The sequence below is a fragment of the Alosa alosa genome, chromosome 15 (assembly GCF_017589495.1).
Source record: "Alosa alosa isolate M-15738 ecotype Scorff River chromosome 15, AALO_Geno_1.1, whole genome shotgun sequence".
Classification (NCBI taxonomy): domain Eukaryota; kingdom Metazoa; phylum Chordata; class Actinopteri; order Clupeiformes; family Clupeidae; genus Alosa; species Alosa alosa.
In genome coordinates, this window is record NC_063203.1 from 1,411,551 (window position 1) to 1,433,792 (window position 22,242).

The window sequence follows — 22,242 nt, forward strand, 5'->3', positions numbered from 1 at the left end:
CAGAATTATTCATACACATATTGATTTAATGTTGATTTTCTCTTGACCAATATGTTTGTTCTGACTGAAAATGGTACTGCCTCATGGCTAAAGGTTGTAAGACAATATGGTAGAAACATGGAATCAAAAAAGAAGCGTTTTCATCTTTTAAAAAAAATGTATGAAAAATGGCATGTCCACAATATTCATACCCTTTTTAAATAATCAGTGGAAACATCTTTATTTGCATTCACAGTTCTCAAAATGGTTCTTATAATACCTACCAAGCCTCTTCATGTTTCCACAATGATTGTAGGCAGCAATCCGGGCAGAAACGATTATTTGCCATCACTCTGGCTTTGTGCTCACTGTTTTGACGGATTGAGGTTTGGACTCTGGCTGGGCCACTCTAAATGTTGATATTGTTCTCTGTTAACTATTTCTTTCCTTGTTTGGCTGTATGTTTTGGATCATTGTGTGGTTTAATGGTCCAATGCTGCCTACTGGGGTAGTTCTATTGGAACACTGCCTTTTCCTCCAGAATCATAATTTAGCCCCTTGTTTTAGTGTTATAGTACAGCGGCTAAGCACCGGGATCGTTCAGTTTTTGCAGAAAGCATGAAACTTGGCACAGTTATACTACTACCCCTAGTGATCAAAAATTTAAATGGACCCCAACTCATAGTGCCCCCTAGTGGCCTCCATCTTGAATTCAAATATGGCTACCATTCTTAATAGAATTGTTGATACAACTTCAAAATTAAACTAGAAAAGCATTTCCTGAAGGAAATACAATGCATGAAAATGCAAAAAATATTATGTAAAATATCATACAGAGTAAAAACAAACTATATTGGTTGCTAGGTAGATGAGGTTTAATATAGTTAGAATGACCGAACAGTTAAATAGGTGGATAGTTTAAATGGTTAAATTATTTGCTAGGTAGATGAGGTTTAATATAGTTGGAATGACTGAACAGTTACATAGGTGGATAGTTTAAATGGTTAAATTAGAATTAGGTAGTTAGATAGTTGACGATAACTAACAGTTGAAATGGCTTTAATGTTTGCTAGCAGTTATGTTAACTATGTTAACAAAGATAATAATGCTAACCAAGTTACTTAACTTAGTTAACTTAGCTAATGTTTTCTAGCAGTTTAAAGTTTAAAAACAGTTAAAAAAAGTTAAAGTTTAAAAAAATGCTAATAATGCTAATGCTTTTAACAATGCTAACCATGTGACTTAGCTAACTTAGCTAATCATTTTTAGTAGTTATGCTAACTATGCTAACTAACATGTTAACATGCTAACTATAGTAACTATGTGACTTAGCTAACCTAGCTAATCATTTTTAGTAGTTATGCTAACTATGCTAACTAGCATGTTAATAATGAGAACATGCTAACAATGCTAACCATGTGATTTAGCTAATCATTTTTAGCAGTTTTGCTAACAATGCTAATTAGCATGTTAACAATGCTAACATGTTAACTATGCTAACCATGTCCTAGCAGTTTTGTTAAAAATGCTAATAATGTTAGCAATGCTAATTATGCTAACCATATTACTTAGCTAACGTAACTAATCATTGTTAGTAGTTATGTTAATTATGCTAACTAGCATGCTAACTATGCTAACCATGTCATTTAGCTAATCATTTTTAGCAGTTTTGTTAAAAATGCTAACAATGTTAACCATGCTAACTAGCTACAGTGGGTAGGAGTCATAGTTGATGACAAGTAACAGTTACAATGGCTGAACAGTTAAAAAGTTCAGTAGTTTGAAGGGTTAAATTGTTTTACAGTGAAATATTGTAGTGAGAACTTTTATTTTGAAACAGTTTTTGGCAGAGGAAGCAGTTGAACAGGATGTGTAGTCTTAATAGGGCCAGTTTGTATGCTTAAAGCCTGAGACTGGCAGTTGATCCAGGTGGCCTGAACACCTGCCATAGCATTCTAATTGCTTAACGGCTGTATTATGATGTCACAATCAGCAATGTTAAGTCTATGGGGATTTTTAAAAAGTTTTTCTTTAATAGTTTAAAAAGTATAAAAGTTTCAGAGTTGAAAAGACATAGCAGCTTGGTCCGTTTGAATACCTACGTTACAAAGTTTAAACAAAGTTTCTAAGTTAAACTGTTAAAGAGAAATTGCGTACGGAAAAAGTGGTAAACGGAATAATAATAAGTTGTTGTTGTTGCCTTGGAAGAACAGTACAGTGCATTTTCATGCACTGTAATAAGAAGTTGTTGTTGTTGCCTAGGAAGAACAGTACAGTGCATTTTCATGCACTGTAACTAGAAAACGCAATTCCAGGGAATTACCAGTGCATGAAAATGCAAAACATATGGTGTGAAATATATTGTTAAAACAGATGATGTGCTAATTGGCAACCAACATGATGAGGTTTAATATAGTTGGAATGACTGAACTAGGTAGATGAGGTTTAATATAGTTGGAATGACTGAACAGTTAAATAGGTGGATAGTTTAAAAGGTTTAATTATTTGCTAGGTAGATGAGGTTTAATATAGTTGGAACTAGGTAGATGATGTTTAATATAGTTGGAATGACTTCACTAGGTAGATGAGGTTTAATATAGTTGGAATGACTCAACAGTTAAAAAGGTGGATAGTTTAAATAGTTAAATTATTTGCTTGGTAGATGAGGTTTAATATATTTGGAATGACTGAACTAGGTAGATGATGTTTAATATAGTTGGAATGACTGAACAGTTAAATAGGTGGATAGTTTAAAAGGTTAAATTATTTGCTATGTAGATGATGTTTAATATAGTTGGAATGACTGAACAGTTAAATAGGTGGATAGTTTAAATGGTTCAATTATTTAATAGGGACTTATTGTAGCCAGGACTTTTATTTTGAAACAGTTGTGGACAGAGGAAGCAGTGGAACAGTCTCTGTAGTCTTAAGAGAATCAGATTGTATGCTTAAAGCCTGAGAAACTGACAGTTGGTCCAGGTGGCCTGGCCACCTGCCACAAGATTCTAATTGCTGTGATGTCATAAAGGCTAATGTTAAGTCTATGGGGAAATTTTTATAGTTTTTAATTAATAGTTTAAAAAGTATAAAAGTTACAAAGATGAAAAATACATAGCACCCATGTCCCAAGTAAGACCTACGTAACATAGTTTGAATGAAGTTTCTACGTTAAACGGTTGAAGCTGCATTAAATGCGTTAGAAGAAGAATAAGAAGCCTAGGAAGAACAGTACAGTGCATTTTCATGCACTGTAATAAATCGGATAACAATAGAATGCATTTTCATGCACTCTAATAAGAAGACTTGGAAGAACAGTATAGTGCATTTTCATGCACTGTAATAATAATAATAATAATAATAAGAAGAAGAAGAAGCCTAGGAAGAACAGTACAGTGCATTTTCATGCACTGTAATAAGAAGACTTGGAAGAACAGTATAGTGCATTTTCATGCACTATAATCAGAAGAAGAAGAAGAAGAAGAAGAAAAAGCCTTGGAATAACAGTACAGTGCATTTTCATGCACTGTAATAAGAAGCCTTGGAATAACAGTACAGTGCATTTTCATGCACTATAAAAAGCCTTGGAAGAACAGTATAGTATAAAAAGCCTTGGAAGAACAGTACAGTGCATTTTCATGCACTGTAATAAAATGCCTTGGAATAACAGTACAATGCATTTTCATGCACTGTAATAAGAAGCTTTGGAAGAACAGAACAGTGCATTTTCATGCACTGTAATAAGAAGCCTAGGAAGAACAGTACAGTGCATTTTCATGCACTGTAATAAGAAGCATAGGAAGAACAGTACAGTGCATTTACATGCACTGTAACAAGATAAAAAAGTCTTTTAAGTTCTAACACTCAATTTTAGGGTCAAGGAAGCTATTGACATGATTTCCAAACAAACTTGATGTTGCCCATTTTGAAATCCAATATGGCGGATACCAAATGTGAAAATATAGACCATCTCTATTATTATTCATGATAGAAATATCATTCAAAAACAATTTCAAAGTTTGAACAGTCATTTTATCACATGACAACCTTAATAATATACGAGGCATCAAGTATAATCTGGTAAGATTCCAATATGGCCACTATGTGTAAGAAAATAAGCCAATTATTCTATATTTTGGTTAATTGAAGTAACTACCTACATCATCCTATCATACAACATCATACATTCTTATTCTACCTTCTTCTCTTTCTGAGCAAATCTTAACTCTTACTATACACTGCTCAAAAAAATATACACTTTAAAAAATAAAACACATAAGATCTTAATGGGGAAAAAACATCACGCTGGATATCTACATTACATTACATTTGGCTGACGCATTTTTAGCCAAAGCGACTTACAACCTAGTAAACAGTTTAACGCTTTTAAAACAATTCTCTCAACAATTCTAGAACAATTTAAAAAGGTAGAGTACAATAGGGAAAAGTACATCAGTGAGTGCTGTTTTTATATAGTCAAGTCAGGTGGTAAGTGCTAGAATTAGCTAGTTGTAAGTAGTGCTATGAGAGGAGATATTCTCTGAAGAGCTGGGTCTTCAGGAGTTTTTTGAAGATGAAGAGGGATGTCCCTGCTCTAGTAGGAACTGGTAGCGCATTCTACCAACGAGGAACAACAGATGAAAACAGTTTGGATTGACCTGAGCGTACCGGTGGCAAAGCTAGACAATGTTTGTCTGAAGAGTGCAACGGTCGGGGGGTAGCATATATGCCTGAGGGCATTCGAGTAGGTGGGAGCAGTAGGTTTAGCTGGGAGGACCAGCAGTTTGGTTTTTGAGAGGTTTAGCTGGAGGTGGTGTGCCTTCATCCATGTAGATATGTCTGAGAGGCAATCCGAGATCTGTGCCAAGACCAAGGAGTCATCAGGTGGAAAGAACAGATAAAGCTGTGTGTCATTTGCATAGCAGTGGTATGAAAAGCTGTGCGAATGGATAATCTGTCCCAAAGAAGTGGTGTGGATAGCAAAGAGAAGGGGGCCCAGTACTGAGCCCAGGGGGACCCCTATGGTGGGAGGCTAAGGTGCGGACAGCTGTCCAAGCCATGATACGTTAAACAAGCATCCTGTGAGGTAGGATTCAAACTGATATGGACTGGGTAATATGTTAGGAACAAAAGGATGCCAGTTCGCTATTTGGGAATGGAAATTATCAATCCACAGAGGACTGAATTCAAAGACCCCCGAAAATCTAAGTGGAAAAAATTACGCGGCAAGCTCGTCCATTTTGCTTGAATTTCAGCACAGCAGCTCATGATGGTACTCAGTAGTTCATATGGCCCCAACATGCTTGATGGTATCGGGGCATGCTCCTAATGAAACGGCAGATGATGTCCTGGGGGATCTGCTCCCAGATGTGGACATGGCCATCACTGAGCTCCCTGAGAGTCGGTGGTGCAACCTGTTGGATGGACCAAAATATAATCTCCCAGTGTGTGTTAAATCGGATTTAAGTCAGGGGAGTGTGGGGGGACAGTCAACGGTATCAATGCCTTGATCCTCCAGGAACTGCCTGCACATTCTCACTACATGTGTCCAGCCATTGCTGTGCACCAGGAGGAACTCAGGGCCCACTGCACCAATACAGGGTCAGACAATGGGTCTGAAGTTTTCATCCTGATGCCTAAGAGCAGTGAGGGTGCAGTTGTCTTGCCTGTAGAGGTGTGTGCGTCCTTCCAAGGATATCCCTCCCCAGACCATCACTGGCCCACCACCAAACCAGTCATGCTAAATGATGTTGCAGGCAGCATTACATTCTCCAAGACATTTTCAGACATCACATGTGCTCAGGGTGAACCTGGTCTCATTTGTGAAAAGCACAGGGCGTCAATGGTGAACCTGCCAATTTTGTATTCTATGGCAAATGCCAATTGAGCTACGGTGCTGGGCAGTGAGCATGGGTCCTTTCAGAGGCCATCGGGCCCTCAGGCCACCTTCATGAAGTCTGACAGTGTGGTCAGAGACATTCACACCAGCGGCCTGGAGGAGGTCATTTTGTAGGGCTCTGGCAGGGCTCCTACTGTTTGTTGTTGCACAAAGGAGCAGATACTGGTGCTGCTGCTGGGTTAAGGACCCTCTACCATCCTGCCCAGCTCTCCTAGAGCAACTGTCTCCTGGAATCTCCTACATGCTCTTGAGACTGCGCTGGCAGACACAGCAATCCTTCTGGCAATGGAACGTATTGGTGTGCCATTCTGGAGAAGTTGGACTACCTGTGCAACGTTTGTAGGCTCCAGGTACTGACTTATGCTGACCCTAGCCAAATGTGAAACTAGAGAAAAATCAATCAAGGAGGATAAAGATGGAAAATGTATAATTTGCCACCATCTCTAAAAGCATTCCTGTTTTTACAGACCTATCTCCCTTCTTTCTTTCTTGTTAAAGTTTTTGGAGAAAGTGGTCTTCAAGCAAGTCTTGGACTTACTATATCAGAACAACCTGCTAGACCCTATGCAGTCTGTTTTCAAGAGTCATTCTACTGAAACTGCTTTTCTGTCTGTGACCGAAGCATTGAGAGTAGCTAAGTTGCTAAGTCATTAGTATTCATTCTACTAGACTTATCTGCAGCCTTCGATACTGTTAACCATGACATTCTCCTTTCTACACTATCTGAACTGGGATGTCTAGCAAGGTCCTTGACTGGTTTAAATCCTACCTTAAAGGGCATATGACTTCACCACAGGTGTGCCTCAGGGATCAGTATTAGGGCCCCTACTTTTCTCTATTTACACACTTCCTTGGGTGAGACCATTCGCTCCCATGAATTTGATTATCACTGCTATGCGGACGATACTCAACTTTACCTGTCTTGAGCTTTTGGTGTTTCCACCACAAAGCACACCCAAGGACTGGGCGCTGAACGCACTAGCCAGTGTCCTAAAAGTGCTGGTTCACTGACTAGCATGAGCCCTAATGGGTCAGGAGGGAGCTAAACTCATAAGGTATTACATATTTAAATTAGCTTCATTGACAGGCATAATAATTTTATGAGATGCAAAATGTTAAACTACAATAAAACAAAATGGATCTTTTCAAACAATCACTATGATCCTTAAAAGAAACTTTAGCATATGCTAATTGGCCCCACCCACCTCAATTGGATTAGGCTGTAGGACAGTAGGATATGTTGGACTGGTTATGTACTAATTTATCTAACTTTGACTGGGTGAATGTACTAATTCATCTAACTCTAGGATAGAAGACAAAAAAAATAATTTCCCAAAAGGCAGCATATGTTTCTTTAAGAGACTTGACAGACGCTAGCATCCATGGGTTTTAGCCTCCTTGCTAGCATGCCTCTAGAGGGCAAATTAGAAGGATTGAGCCCAGGCAAGTGCAGGGTTTAGTCACACAGTCGAAACTTCACACATAGCCTAAACGCACCCCAGTTTTTGACTCAGTCTCAGAATGTATGGCTACTTCCTTAAAATCCAACATGTCTGCCATTTTAATTATGCATGATTGTCTCATTATGTATTTCATAATGTTGAAAGATGGCTATAGTCACGTCATATTATGTGTTAAAAGCAGCATAGCATTATAAATGTAGAAAAAAGGGCATATTTTGGTGGCCATATTTAAAGTCAAGATAGGGGCCACTAGGGGGCGCTATGTGTTGGGGTCCATTTCAATTTTTGATCACTAGGGGTAGTACTATACCTGTACCAAGTTTTGTGCTTTCTACAAAAACTGAACGATTCAGTAAAAATCTGGCCTTAGCCGCTGTACTATTACCACTTACTTTGAGAAGGTCACCAGGTCCCATTATCTGAAAAACACCCAGAACTAATACATTTCTATAGCTATTCTCCACTGTGGCTAAGGTGTTTTGGTGGTTGAAATTAATTTTCACCCCAAAATGGACCATTTATATATATTTATATATATATATATATATATATATATATATATATATATATATAGTTCAATTCAGATTTAAACACAGATTCGCGTGGTGTAATTTGTATGTCAATATGACCTCTTTTACTGCCCAAAGTGTGATACCAAGATGGCAGACGAGTGGGGGGACTTGCCTATTAGGACTTTGAATCTGATCAGTTGTTTTGTAATTGTTGTAATAATGATTGATGTATGACTTTTCCATTTCCGCAGGAAAGGCTGGATTTTGCCATGAAAGAGATCATTTTTGACCTGCTTTGTGTCGGAAAACAAGCTAAAGCCTTTAATTTGAATCCAGAGGTATTAAGGGAGGAGTTTTCTTTGTTATGTCTGTTTAGTTTTACACCTTTAAAGGGTTAAAAAAAAACACACACCAAGATATACAGTACCACTGATGACTTTTTGAGATCTTGTTTGTCTTTACTAGATTAGTTGCATTGTTCTCAACTAAAATAATAGTCCCCTGCTTATGATTGTCAAAGTTGCAGAGTGTTGATATGTCTGCTCTCCAGAGAATGAACATAGGACTCAGAGCATTCCTAGTGATTGCTGATAAGCTGCAGCAGAAGGATGGAGAGCCCCCCATGCCTAATACGGGTGCCACCCTTCCCTCTGGCCATGCCCTTAGGGTGAAAAAGACCTACCTGAGCAAGACACTGACGGAGGAAGAGGCCAAGGTTATTGGTGAGTGTAGACCAGAGACACTTCCTGCTTCCTTTGTCTACCCTGCACTGACTTCGTAAGCAGACCCTATTATAACCTCTTTGTTCACTTACAGAGTTTACAATACTTTGATTTGTCTATGGGGACCCTCTCCATTCTACCACTAAAGTGTAAAGCTATTTTGAGCCTTGTCGGTGGTTTAAAAATAGTGATTTGTTTTGACGTGGCGCCAGACCCCTTGCACTTTCACAATAAGCCTTTTTGTTGTTTGCGAAAAAAAAACGGTGTAGCCTAGAACTCCTCCAATTAATGGAAGTTTGAACTCGTTATCATCCATAAATAGACCCTACGTTGTTTTTACTCTGGATTATTCATTTAAGTGCACAGTCTGTGATTATAATCCAAAACAGATTTTGTCAAATTCAGCAAATTGGTCCCAGCTAGAAAATGTGCACACGTTTTACTAAATAATGCACTTATTTTACTAAATAATGCATTTATTTGACTAAATTGTGCTATCAATTTAGTAAATCGTGCACACTATTTAGTATATTGTGTGCTCATTTTACTAAATAGTGCGCACGTTTTGCTAAATTGTGCGCTCATTTTACTAAATTGTGCTCTCATTTAGTAAATTGTGCACACAATTTAGTAAAATGTTCGCACAATATAGTAAAACATGCATACAATTTAGTAAAATGTGTGCAGGATTTACTAAATGAGAGCACAATTTAGTAAAACGTGCGCACTATTTAGTAAAATGAGCACACAATATACTAAATTGTGCACACAATCTAGTAAATTGAGACCACAATTTAGTAAAATGAGTGCACAATTTACTAAAATGAGCGCAAATTCTCTCGATACACAAAAATATCTTGCAATGACAACTCCTGGATATAGTCTCCTCCATACTCCGTAGATGAATCAATATCAGAGATGTAAATTCCCAACAACCAAAACCTTATGGAGTTTGGCCATGCTCATGCATTTAAATAATGATTATAAAAAACTTTATTTGTATCACGTCTTTCAAGCATTAGCACAAGGCACTTTTGAAAAAAATGTAACTATAAATGTATTGTATTAGAGAGCAAAGTAACTTTGTTGCTGAATACTTTTATATATTATGACACAAACGGGAATAGTTTAATACATTTTCTGGTGAAATGGGGAACCAGCGTCATAGCTGAATGCTAACATGTCAGCACACACACACACACACACACACACACACACACACACACACAAACATCTATTTACATTGTTTTCAGTCATGGTCTTTTTCACCCTCTTATTTTTTGTGACTGCAAAAACACCATATTTGTAGTAGCAAATTTGTGAGTAGTGCTACTATGTCTATATGTATTTTATTCTTTTAGGAATGGGCCATTATTATCCCCAAGTTAGGAAAGCTGTTGACAGCATCCTGAGACATCTTGATAAGGATGTTGGTCGCTGCATGATGATGACCACTCTGCAGATGTTCAATAAGGAGCCGGAGGACATAATCACGTATGTGGCCCACTTTAGCACTAAATATTAAACTGCGAGTTTTGTGCAGGTGTAAGCCAAAAGCTGATGTAGGAGGGTTGTTTTTTTGTCCTTGGTTTGTATTCAGTCTGTTTTTGTCAGTGTTTATGTCTGTGTTTATCAAACAGTTATTGTGTGCACATCCCACCTTCTGGCAGGTGCAGGACAAAAGAAAACTATACTCAACTGAAAAAATATAATGTCCGCAACACTGCTTTTGACTCCCAATTATTTAATGCACAACAGGCAACGTTTCGACCCTGCTGGGTCTTCTTCAGGCATTTAATAATGTTGTGCATTAAATAATTGGGAGTCAAAAGCAGTGTTGCGGACATTATATTTTTCAATTGAGTATGTCTGTGTTTATGCCTATATTTCTGTCTCTGTTTTGCCTTTGTTTTTCTTTGTGTGTTCTTGTCAATGTTTTGTCTATGTTTTGTCTATTTTCTGTAGTGTTGTGTATGGGCTCTGTTGTTATTTAATTGCTGAATTGTAGGTGTGTGGAGGTGTGTTCTGTGAAATTTTGCAATACATTACATACAGTGATTGAAGTGAGACATGAGCCTGACCTTTTGTGTTCTTTGACAGGGGTGATAGGAAGCCAAAGATTGACCTGTTCAGGACATGTATGGCGGCCATTCCACGCATCCTACCTGATGGCATGTCTAAGGCGGAATTGATAGATCTACTCGCTCGGTAATTATGGATGTTTGTGCGTGGTGTGTGTGTGTGTGTGTTGTGTGTGTGTGTGCGTGCGTGTGTGTACATTTTGTTTTTGATGTTTTCTATGTTTAATGTCTTATACAGTATATGTTGTATTATCCTTAATGTTTTTTTTTTTCGGAGTGTCTATTCGTACCCCTGATCCGAATAGCCTTGGCCACACAACTGGGCTATTCACACCCTGTTACATACCAACAAAAACATGTTGCTTGTTTTTCGTCAGCAGAAAGTGAAGAATTCTGAACTGTTTCAGCACTAATATCTGTTCAAATTAAATTTTAGATGGAAAAGTTGCGTTTTATTTTCATAATCTTTGTTCAGTGAACACATACAACCGTCAGTTTGTTAGCTAACAGAAATTTTGTGAATATGACGTTCAGGCCTATAAACTATAAGTGTACCTGCAAACCTCAACTTCTTGTGGAAGCAGATAGTGCAGTGGTCACAGACAAGGGCTGGCACGTGGGAGACTCGGGTTCGATTCCCGTGTGATGCATTTTGGCAGAGTGAGTGTACATGTGTACCAACGTCTCTGGAGAGAAGGCGCGCAATTTGAACAAGAAATCGGTTCTCAAACGGAAGTGTTGATTGCAACAATTAGCTAGTTCATGCACCAGGGTGTAAATAGCATGCAGTTCTATAAACACCAGGGTACGAATAGCATCCACTTCTAACTGTACATTGATGCAAACAGCATACCTTATTCAGAGTGTCTATTACACAGCTGAGCTATTCACACTCTATTATGTAACAACAAAAAAAACATGTTGCTTGTTTTAAAAAAATATATATATATATATATATATATATATATATATATATATATATATATATATATATATATATATATATATATATATATATATATTATTACATCAATATGATCAATATTAAATTAAATGCACAGGGGTGCAAATTGCATACACTGATATTTGTACCAGACGAGGTACTAATAGAACACATTGCTCTGTGTTCACCGGGGTACGAATAGCATACATTGATATTTGTACCAGACGGGGTACTAATAGGACACATTGCTGTGTGCACCGGGGTACGAATAGCATACATTGATAGTTGTACCAGACGAGGTACTAATAGAACACATTGCTGTGTGCACCGGGGTACGAATAGCATACATTGATAGTTGTACCAGACGGGGTACTAATAGGACACATTGCTGTGTGCACCGGGGTACGAATAGCATACATTGATATTTGTACCAGACGGGGTACTAATAGGACACATTGCTGTGTGCACCAGGGTACGAATAGCATACATTGATATTTGTACCAGACGAGGTACTAATAGAACACATTGCTGTGTGCACCGGGGTACGAATAGCATACATTGATAGTTGTACCAGGGGTGCAAATAGCCTTACCCTTTTTTTGTGATCTGTGCTTTTTTTCTTTTAATAATTTGTAAAGCACTTTAAAAGGCTGAATGTTTGAAAGGTGCTGTATAGTTAAAGTTGCATTACCTTGACTTGCCTTGAACAAAGATTGTGTTCTAGTCTCACTTTATGAGGTGTAATTCCTCAAGTGTAAGCCCTAAATCAGTGTTATGTCTTCTACTTTTACTGTAATGGATGCAATCTTTGTATGTGACCATGCAATAATATAGTCCATGGGCCAGACCAGATGTTGGTAACAGTTAAGGTGGCAAAACTTGAATGGTGCCATTTCATTTGTTAGACCAACAGTACCGGTAGTTAAATAATACATGATAACCTTTCCAAAAGAACAGTTGTTTCATTCTCTAACAGAAAACCTATTACTAAGACACTAGAGGCGAATAGAGTAACATTGATAACTAATATATATATCACCATAAAACTTACCCACTTGTTTACTCATATTGGAAGAAATACTTTTTGTATTACACATTTTCTTAAAGGAACCATATGTAAGATTGTGCCCAAAACTGGTACTGCAATCACTTTCAAATTACTGTAGAGCGATGTATCCCCACCCCCTTCCCCCTGACTTGAGGTTGCCAACCTGGATGCCAAAACAGTACTGACTTTGTGATTAGTAGATACTGTAGGTAGAGGGTGTCGCATCAGGCCAAAATACAACATGACATGACAAAACACAACATCATCAGTTGAGGGCTGCAACTTCACTTTTTAAATGACATATCACTGACAACCAGGATATTAAGTATTTGAAATGAACATGATTTCTTAATGTCTAGTGACATATCAGGGACATTTTAGGATTAATTGAAATACATTTTTTACATACGGTTCCTTTAAATGTTATGTTTAAACATGCAAATGAGTCATTATCTACTGAAATATGCACAAATAGTTAGCATGCTAGCATGTTAGCATGCTAGTTAACATTTTTAGCAAAACTGCTAAAAATGATTAGCTAAGTTAGCTAAGTAACATGATTAGCATAGTTAGCATGCTAACATGTTAGTTAGCATTTTTAGCAAAACTGCTAAAAATGATTAGCTAAGTAACATGGTTAGCATAGTTAGCATGCTAGCTAGCATAGTTAGCATAACTTTTAAAAATGATTAGCTAGGTTAGCTAAGTAACATGGTTAACATAGTTAGCATGCTAGTTAAAATAGTTAGCATACCTACTAAAAATGATTAGCTAAGTTAGCTAAGTCACATGGTAAGCATACTTAACATGTTAGCATGCTAGTTAGCATAGTTAGCATACCTACTAAAAATGATTAGCTAGGTTAGCTAAGTCACATGGTTAACATAGTACTAGTTAGCATAACTACTAAAAATGAAAACATTAGCTAAATTAACTAAGTTAAGTAACTTGGTTAACATTATTATCTTTGATAACATAGTTAACATAACTGCTAGCAAACATTAGAGCCATTCCAACTGTCAGTTATCGTCAATTATCTACCTAAATAATTTAACCATTTAAATTATCCACCTATTTAACCGTTCAATCATTCCAACTATATTAAACCTTTTCTACCAAGCAAATCATTTAACTATATAAACTATCCACCTATTTAACTGTTCAGTCATTCCAACTATATTAAACCTCATCTACCTAGCAACCAATATAGTTTGTTTTTACTCTGTATGATATTTTACATCATATTTTTTGCATTTTCATGCACTATATTTCCTTCAGGAAATGCTTTTCTAGTTCAGTTTGTTCTCACTGGCCGTGCTCAAGAAGACACCGGCACAGCACAGTCTTTCATATTGCAGGGCGTCCTACCCTTGTCTGACGCAACGAAAAGTGCTAGTCCGTGGCTTTGAAATGGGGTTCACTGTCGTACCACTTCATCACATCCAGTTACATTCTAACGTGAATACTGGTACAGTTGCTGTGGGTGTCCATCAATCTTTGCCTATTCCAGGTGTTTCCTTCATTCTAGGAAATGACATTGGGGGAAATTCTGTATGGGGAAAAATTAATTCCGAAGTAAGCCAACAAATCATGAGTGTGTGCACAAAAACCCCAAAGTTTTCCCCGCCTGCACGATCACTCACGCTATGGTCCAAAAAGCCTCCACTTCCCTGGAGGGAAAAGAACGCTCCTCTCCTCTCATTGATTTTGATTTGTCAGATTATTTCTTTCGTAATCTTGACGATTCGTCCTCTGCTTCTCTGGCTGGTTCTGGCGAGAAGTCAAAACTAGTTAGAAAAGAGTCTTCATTTTCTGCTTCTCTGACTGATTCTGGTGTGAAGTCAAAATCAATCAGAAAAGAGTCTGTGCGCTTGTCTTGTGCGGAGTTAATCGCTGCTCAAAAAGCAGATATGTCACTTGCTTCTCTCTCCTTCGTCAGGCTTCATCTGATGTTGATAAATAATAATAATAGCTTTATTGTCCACAAGAGTGGAAATTTGTCTTTGACTCCACAGGTGGGTTTCTAAAATACAGACACAATAAATACATACAAATAGACAATACATACAACAAACAAATAACACAAACAACTTAGATTATAAAGTATAAGTATATACTCTTTTTGATAAAGTATAAGTATATACTCTTTTGATCCTGTGAGGGAAATTTGGTCTCTGCATTTATCCCAATCCTAAATAAAATAATGATACAATAAATTGGCCTGATTTCTCCGCTTATTTCTTTTCAGTGGCTAGAGCTGACAGAGGAGGTAGCTGTTCATTTTCACATTCACGGCATAGCACAGACACATATGGACCTAACATATAAAAAAAGTAAAAGTAAAGTAAAGTACAAGTAAAGTGTGGCAGAGCACCTTTAATAGCCTACAGACCTTGTTGAGCACTAATACATATGCATATGAGTGATAACGGTTATATGTGTTCCCAAAACTAAAGTGTTACTACATAGGAACTGGACAACAGAATGTGTTTTATAGCCTACCCCTTCAGCCCATTTAGCAGTTTCTTTGTTGCCACCCCCCTTTCCAAATGAGCCAAATGCCCACCAAAACATGACATCCTGGTAACACCTCTGCGATAACCTCACAACCCATCACTAATGTGGTAAGCCATTGTCAATATAGATTACAGTATATAATACTCATATGTCTGTGCACAGGATTATGAAAAAAAAGCCAGATGTTAAGTAAACTTTTGTGGAAAGATATAGGATGAGCCAAAGATGAACACATTACCAGTACATTTCTGAGCTGATTTGACTCATTGGCTGACTGAACAGATTTAGTTTCACTTTCACTACTGTTGCATGATATTGCAAGCCTTGGTGGAGTCATGCGATCTCCGATAGCCCTTATAGCTGTACTGTATACAATGTGTATTTAAACAAACAGTAATAATACCTAATTCACTGTTCCAGGTGTCAGTCAGGTATGGGTATTAAGTCATGATAAATACAACTTAGCTGCCACTTTGCAGAGGTTATCAGAATAATCCCTCACACATGGACGATTCTAAAAATCACAACTACACTTTGTCACCTTGACTGTTACCGTCACTTTTTTTTGGTCTGGGCCCATGGACTAATAGCATTAGATCTACTGTTGAACTACAATAAATTAGTTTCTGTGTGTATCATTCTTGACTTTGGTTTCCACAAGGCTAACAATCCATAAGGATGATGAGCTGCGGCTCATTGCCCAGAACTCCATGCAGAGCCTGTTGGTGGACTTCCCTGACTGGCGTGAGGATCTACTGTTTGGTTTCACCAACTTCCTCCTGTGTGATGTGCAAGATATGCATCAGAACCTACTGGAAAGCTCCCTAAAGCTGTTGCTGCAACTTCTCACCCAGTGGAGATTCACCTTACTCGCTGGCAACAATGTCCTTGACACAGCCAAAATCTGCCCCTCAAAGGTAATTACACATTTACATGTAATTTCACGTATCACTCACTCATTAAGTAATCTGTCAGTTATAATGTCAACTTAAATGACTTTGTAACCAGTGTCAACAACTGATTTCTTTACAAGCATTGATTCTCCTCCTTTTGTGTTTTGGGCAGCTCTTGCAGTCAGGCTCCAGCCCCAGACTACCAGCAGACCGCAGTGGCCACTCCCTGGTGATGCATGCAGTGGAGGGTCTGGCCCTGCTGCTACTCTGCTCCTTACAGACAGTCACACGCAAGCTGGGTGTGGCCATCCTCAAAGAGGTCCACCTCCTCCACCTCACAATTGGAAGGGATGAGGTGAGAGCAATGGCCTTTTCAGGAAAGACATGCCTGACAGGCCGGTATAATAATAATAACAGCAGCAAATGATAGAACAAATAAATTATATTATTAACTAGATGTACAGCAGAATATGACCGCCACCCAGTCCATCACATTTTTTCCACAAAAATAAGTCACGTTTGTCAAATTGTGTTCATTTCCTACTTTGTTCCTTTTTTGTGTTTGTAATTGAGTGTATGGTTGTTTTTGTGTATATGTGTGCTTCTGTGTGCGTTTATTGAGTGTGTGTGCCTGCATGTAAGTTACTTTTTTTTTGTGTGTTTTTTTGTGTGTGTGTGTTTGTGTATGTAGGTGCGTTTGTATGTGTGTGAGGGTGTGTGTGTGCATATGTAGTGTGCTATTCAACTACTTTACCAATAACCTAGCCCATCTGTTACAATAATGCATACAGAACTGGTTCCTTCCTTCAAAATACTAGGGGACTAGTGAATCACTATCATGTTAACAAACATCAAATGTAAAGTGTATATATATATATATATATATATATATATATATATATTTAACAGGAGTAAAAAGGGGTGGGGTGAGAAGGGTTAATGTAACAACAACATATTTTAGTTATAGCACCTTTCTTGACAGTCGAAGTGCTTCACAGGAGAGGCGGAATCTCACTAAGCACCATAGTCTAGTCGTAATTTCTTGAACCCAGACAGTGTTTCCCCTAGAAATTTTTCCAGCAGCGGTGCTATTACTTGGGGAGGTTGTTGCGCAATTTTTTTTATTTATTTTTTTTATATCATACCTTCGTGTTTCTTTTGTGGACATTTTCAGCTTTCTTTTACATTATTGGTTAAAAATGATAGAAGAAAATGGCACAACCCAGAAAAAGATTATTTACCATTTATTTAAATTTGTCTTAATGACAAAGGCCACACCCAATCTGCGAACACTTAATTTTTCTGGGCTTTTCAAAGAACATCTCTAAGGCTCTTTGGTAATTGAATTGAATTGTTGGGGGGCCATTAATGCTGACACGCATGAACGTAGCCAGATGCTCTCCTTGTAGTCTATTTCTCAGTCCCAAAACAACAAACCCACGTATATAAAAGTAAATACTCACTTTTCTTCTACATCACTCCCACAGTTACCATACAACTCACTCACAATTAACTCGAAAAGGACCTAGGCTACTTGATTGAAGTGCGACCGTTCGTCTCACCGTCAAGAGAACGCTGAAGTTATGAGAACACGTCTTTCTGATAAGACAATGTAGGCTCCTATGTCTAATGCCGCAAACGTAGAAAAGGTCTGTTTGTGATAGCCTATTATAGCTAAGTGGACAGAATTTAGGCTATACATTATATGCCAACATATGCTCATATTTCCTTTAACTATCAGAAAGTTTAAACAGGCCTAGACTGTGTTCGCCTAGCTTTCCCATGCAAACATTACATGTAGCCCTACGCTAACGTTACAAGTCTAGGCTACAATTAACGTTAAGACCATACACCTTGTAGCACATTGGTTTACTCTATTGCATTACTTACGTTTTAATAATTTGTCGTTGAATGTTGATGGAGGCTCATCTTTGGGAAATCAGCTCTGGATAAAATTGTCAACCGGAGCAAGAGTTCTCAGAGTTGACGACACCGGACGTAAATCCAATCAGCAGAAAGAACCGCATCACAACAGTAGGCTAAATCGCAACAAACTTCCCCATGTTAAATTCATTTCGGTAATCATGAATTGGTTTCTTTTATTTGATGTAGGCTAGGAGAGGAGGATGCATGTTTCACATTAGTGTCAATGTGTCAAAGCAGGCTTTGGATCAGAGGAATTGCTCAAGCTTAACATATGGCATAGGCTACAAGTTTAATTCACGCATACAAACAGCTTCGTGATGAAATATAACTAATATCATTTTTTATTGTCACCAGGCCTATAAGTAGGCTATTTATTGTGTAACCTACAAGTGAACGATGACACCATAGGCTACACTGTGGCGGAGCAAGACCCCATCAGTCGGATAGCTAAACAATGTAACCGTGTTCAGAACGTAGGCTAGCCATATGGGCTGCAGACTTGTCTTTGGGCTTGTAATCACTGGACACATCATGTCGCATATATGTCCTGAATAATGAGAGGCTAAGTGCGGATTTGATGCACTTAACTGACTCAAGACTTTCAGAAAACAATTTCGAGATGACGTTGGCCATTGTGCTTTTACAGTGTGTTAAGTGAATCTCGTGATATTATGTTGCAGTGACGCTGAAAATCCAGCGGCGGCGCTGCGCCGCTGTTAAATACACTGTAGGGGAAACACTGCCAGAAATGTTGTACCCTAAAGTTTTATTGCAGCTTTGTAACTTTTATACTTTTTAAACTATTAATTAAAAACTACTCAAAATTTCCCCATTGACTTAACATTATGATTATGACATCACAATATGCCGTTAAGCAATTAGAATCCTATGGCAGGTGTTCAGGCCACCTGGATCAACTGCCAGTCTCAGGCTTTAAGCATACAAACTAGCTCTATTAAGACTACACATCCTGTTCAACTGCTTCCTCTCCCAAAATAAAAGTCCTCACTACAATGTTTCACTGTTAAACAATTTAACCCTTTAAACTACTTAACTTTTTAACTGTTAAGCCATTGTAACTGTTACTTGTCATCAACTATGACTCCTACCCACTGTAGCTAGTTAGCATGTTTAACATAGTTAGCATGTTAGCATTGCTAGCATTGTTAGCATTTTTAACAAAACTGTTAAAAATGTTTAACATGGTTCACATTCACAGTCACATGGTTAACATAGTTAACATGTTAGCATGCTTGTTAGCATAGCTACTAAAAATGATTAGCTAGATTAGCTAAGTCACATGGTCAGCATAGTTAGCATGATAGTTAGCATAGCTACTAAAAATGATTAGCCAGGTTAGCTAAGTCACATGTTAGCATAGTTAACATGTTAACATAGTTAACATGTTAGCATTGCCAGCATGCTAGTTAGCATACTTAGCATAGCAACTAAAAATGATTAGCTAGGTTAGCTAAGTCACATGTTAGTATAGTTAGCATGTTAGCATGCTAGTTAACATAACTACTAAAAATGAAAACATTAGCTAAGTTAACTAAGTTAAGTAACTTGGTTAGCATTAACTTTGTTAACAGTTAGCATAACTGCTAGCAAACATTAGAGCCATTCCAACTGTCAGTTATCGTCAACTATCTACCTAAATAATTTAACCATTTAAACTATCCACCTATTTAACTGTTCAGTCATTCCAACTATATTAAACCTCATCTACCTAGCAAATAATTTAACCATATAAACTATCCACCTATTTAACTGTTCAGTCATTCCAACTATATTAAACCTCATCTACCTAGCAACCAATATAGTTTGTTTTTACTCTGTATGATATTTTACATCATATTTTTTGCATTTTCATGCACTGTATTTCCTTCAGGAAATGCTTTTCTAGTTTTTCCTAGGCTCTGCACTGTACTGTTCTTCCTAGGCTTCTTCTTATTACAGTGCATGAAAATGCACTGTACTGTTCTTCCTAGGCTTCTTCTTCTTATTATTACAGTGCATGAAAATGCACTGTACTGTTCTTCCTAGGCATTTTCTTCTTCTTCTTCTTCTTCTTCTTCTTCTTCTTCTAACGCAGTTAATGCAGCTTCAACCGTTTAACGTAGAAACTTCATTCAAACTATGTTACGTAGGTCTTACTTAGGACATGTGGGCTATGTATTTTTCATCTTTGTAACTTTTATACTTTTTAAACTATTAATTAAAAACTACTCAAAATTTCCCCATAGACTTAACATGGGCTGATGACATCACAATAGAGCCGTTAAGCAATTAGAATCCTATGGCAGGTGTTCGGGCCACCTGCATCAACTGCCAGTCTCAGGCTTTAAGCATACAAACTGGCCCTATTAAGACTACATATCCTGTTCAACTGCTTCCTCTGCCAAAAACTGTTTCAAAATAAGTCCTCACTACAATATTTCACTGTTTAACAATTGAAACTTTTTAACTGTTCAGCCATTGTAACTGTTACTTGTCATCAACTATGACTCCTACCCACTGTAGCTAGTTAGCATGGTTAGCATAGTTAGCATGATAGCATTGCTAACATTGTTAGCATTTTTAACAAAACGGCTAAAAATGATTAGCTAAGTTAGCTAAGTAACATGGTTAAGATAGTTAGCATGCTAAAGATGTTAGTTAAGATATAATAACTGCTAAAAATGATTAGTTAAGTTAGCTAAGTAACATGGTTAAGATAGTTTGCATAACTGCTAAAATGATTAGCTGTTAGCTAAGTAACATGGTTATGAAGTTAGCATGCTAACATGTTAGTTAGCATAACTGCTAAAAATTATTAGCTAAGTTAGCTAAGTAACATGGTTAACATAGTTAAGATGCTAGTTAAAATAGTTAACATACCTACTAAAAAAATGATTAGCTAGGTTAGCTAAGTCACATGGTTAACATAGTTAGCATGTTAGCATAACTACTAAAAAATGAAAACATTAGCTAAGTTAAGTAACTTGGTTAACATTATTATCTTTGATAACATAGTTAGCATAACTGCTAGCAAACATTAGAGCCATTCCAACTGTCAGTTATTGTCATTTATCTACCTAAATAATTTAACCATTTAAATTATCCACCTATTTAACCGTTTAACCAGTCATTCCAACTATATTAAACCTCATCTACCTAGCAACCAATATAGTTTGTTTTTATTCTGTATGATATTTTACATCATATTTTTGCATTTTCCTGCACTGTATTTCCTTCAGGAAATGCTTTTCTAGTTATTATTATTATTACTGCCTTCTTTCTAACGCAGAAGTTAATGCAGCTTCAACCGCTTAACGTAGAAACTTCATTCAAACTATGTTGTGTAGGTCTTACTTAGGACATGTGGCCTTTGTATTTTCCAGCTTTGTAACTTTTATACTTTTTAAACTATTAATTAAAAACTACTCAAAATTTCCCCATAGACTTAACATGGGCTGATGACATCACAATGGACTAATTAACTTGATTTGCACCTGTATCATCTTCTAGCTGCTCATCTAGGCCCCATCAAAGAATCAGTTCAACTGATTGCACCTGTATCAACTGCTTTCTACTGAACTAGACCAACTCTCTCTGTGTTTCTCCATTCTACAAGGATATAAGACACATTTCAACCAACTTTCTATCCATTCATCCTCTTCAAACCATTCTCTCATCCACCCAATAAACTATCTTGGTTAACATTATTATCTTATTATAACTGCTAGCAAACATTAGAGCCATTCCAACTGTCAGTTATCGTCAATTATCTACCTAAATAATTTAACCATTTAAATTATCCACCTATTTAACCGTTAGCCATTCATTCCAACTATATTAAACCTCATCTACCTAGCAACCAATATAGTTTGTTTTTACTCTGTATGATATTTTACATCATATTTTTTTGCATTTTCATGCACTGTATTTCCTTCAGGAAATGCTTTTTCTAGTTTTTCTTCTTCTTCTTCTTCTAACGCTTAATGCAGCTTCAACCGCTTAATTTAGAAACTTCATTCAAACTATGTTACTTAGGTCTTACTTAGGACATGGGTGCTATGTATTTTCAGCTTTGTAACTTTTATACTTTTTAAACTATTAATTAAAACTAATAAAATTTCCCCATTGACTTAACATTAGATTATGACATCACAATAGAGCAATTAGAATCTTATGCCAGGTGTTCAGGCCACCTGGAGCCACTGTCTCAGGCTTTAAGCATACAATATGGCTGTATTAAGACTGCAGATCCTGTTTAACTG

At 37.2% G+C, this 22,242-nt stretch overlaps 1 protein-coding gene across 1 annotated transcript in view; it reads left to right on the forward strand.

Annotated features, from left to right (window-relative positions):
- The window catches only part of LOC125308553 (protein furry homolog), a 260,928-nt gene that overhangs the window by 83,775 nt on the left and 154,911 nt on the right, over window positions 1-22,242 (forward strand). The window contains exons 15-20 of the mRNA XM_048265116.1: window positions 8,102-8,188; window positions 8,401-8,572; window positions 9,934-10,066; window positions 10,673-10,780; window positions 15,823-16,078; window positions 16,227-16,409. Coding sequence (XP_048121073.1) covers window positions 8,102-8,188; window positions 8,401-8,572; window positions 9,934-10,066; window positions 10,673-10,780; window positions 15,823-16,078; window positions 16,227-16,409 — 939 coding nt within the window. The remainder of the gene's footprint in view (window positions 1-8,101; window positions 8,189-8,400; window positions 8,573-9,933; window positions 10,067-10,672; window positions 10,781-15,822; window positions 16,079-16,226; window positions 16,410-22,242) is intronic.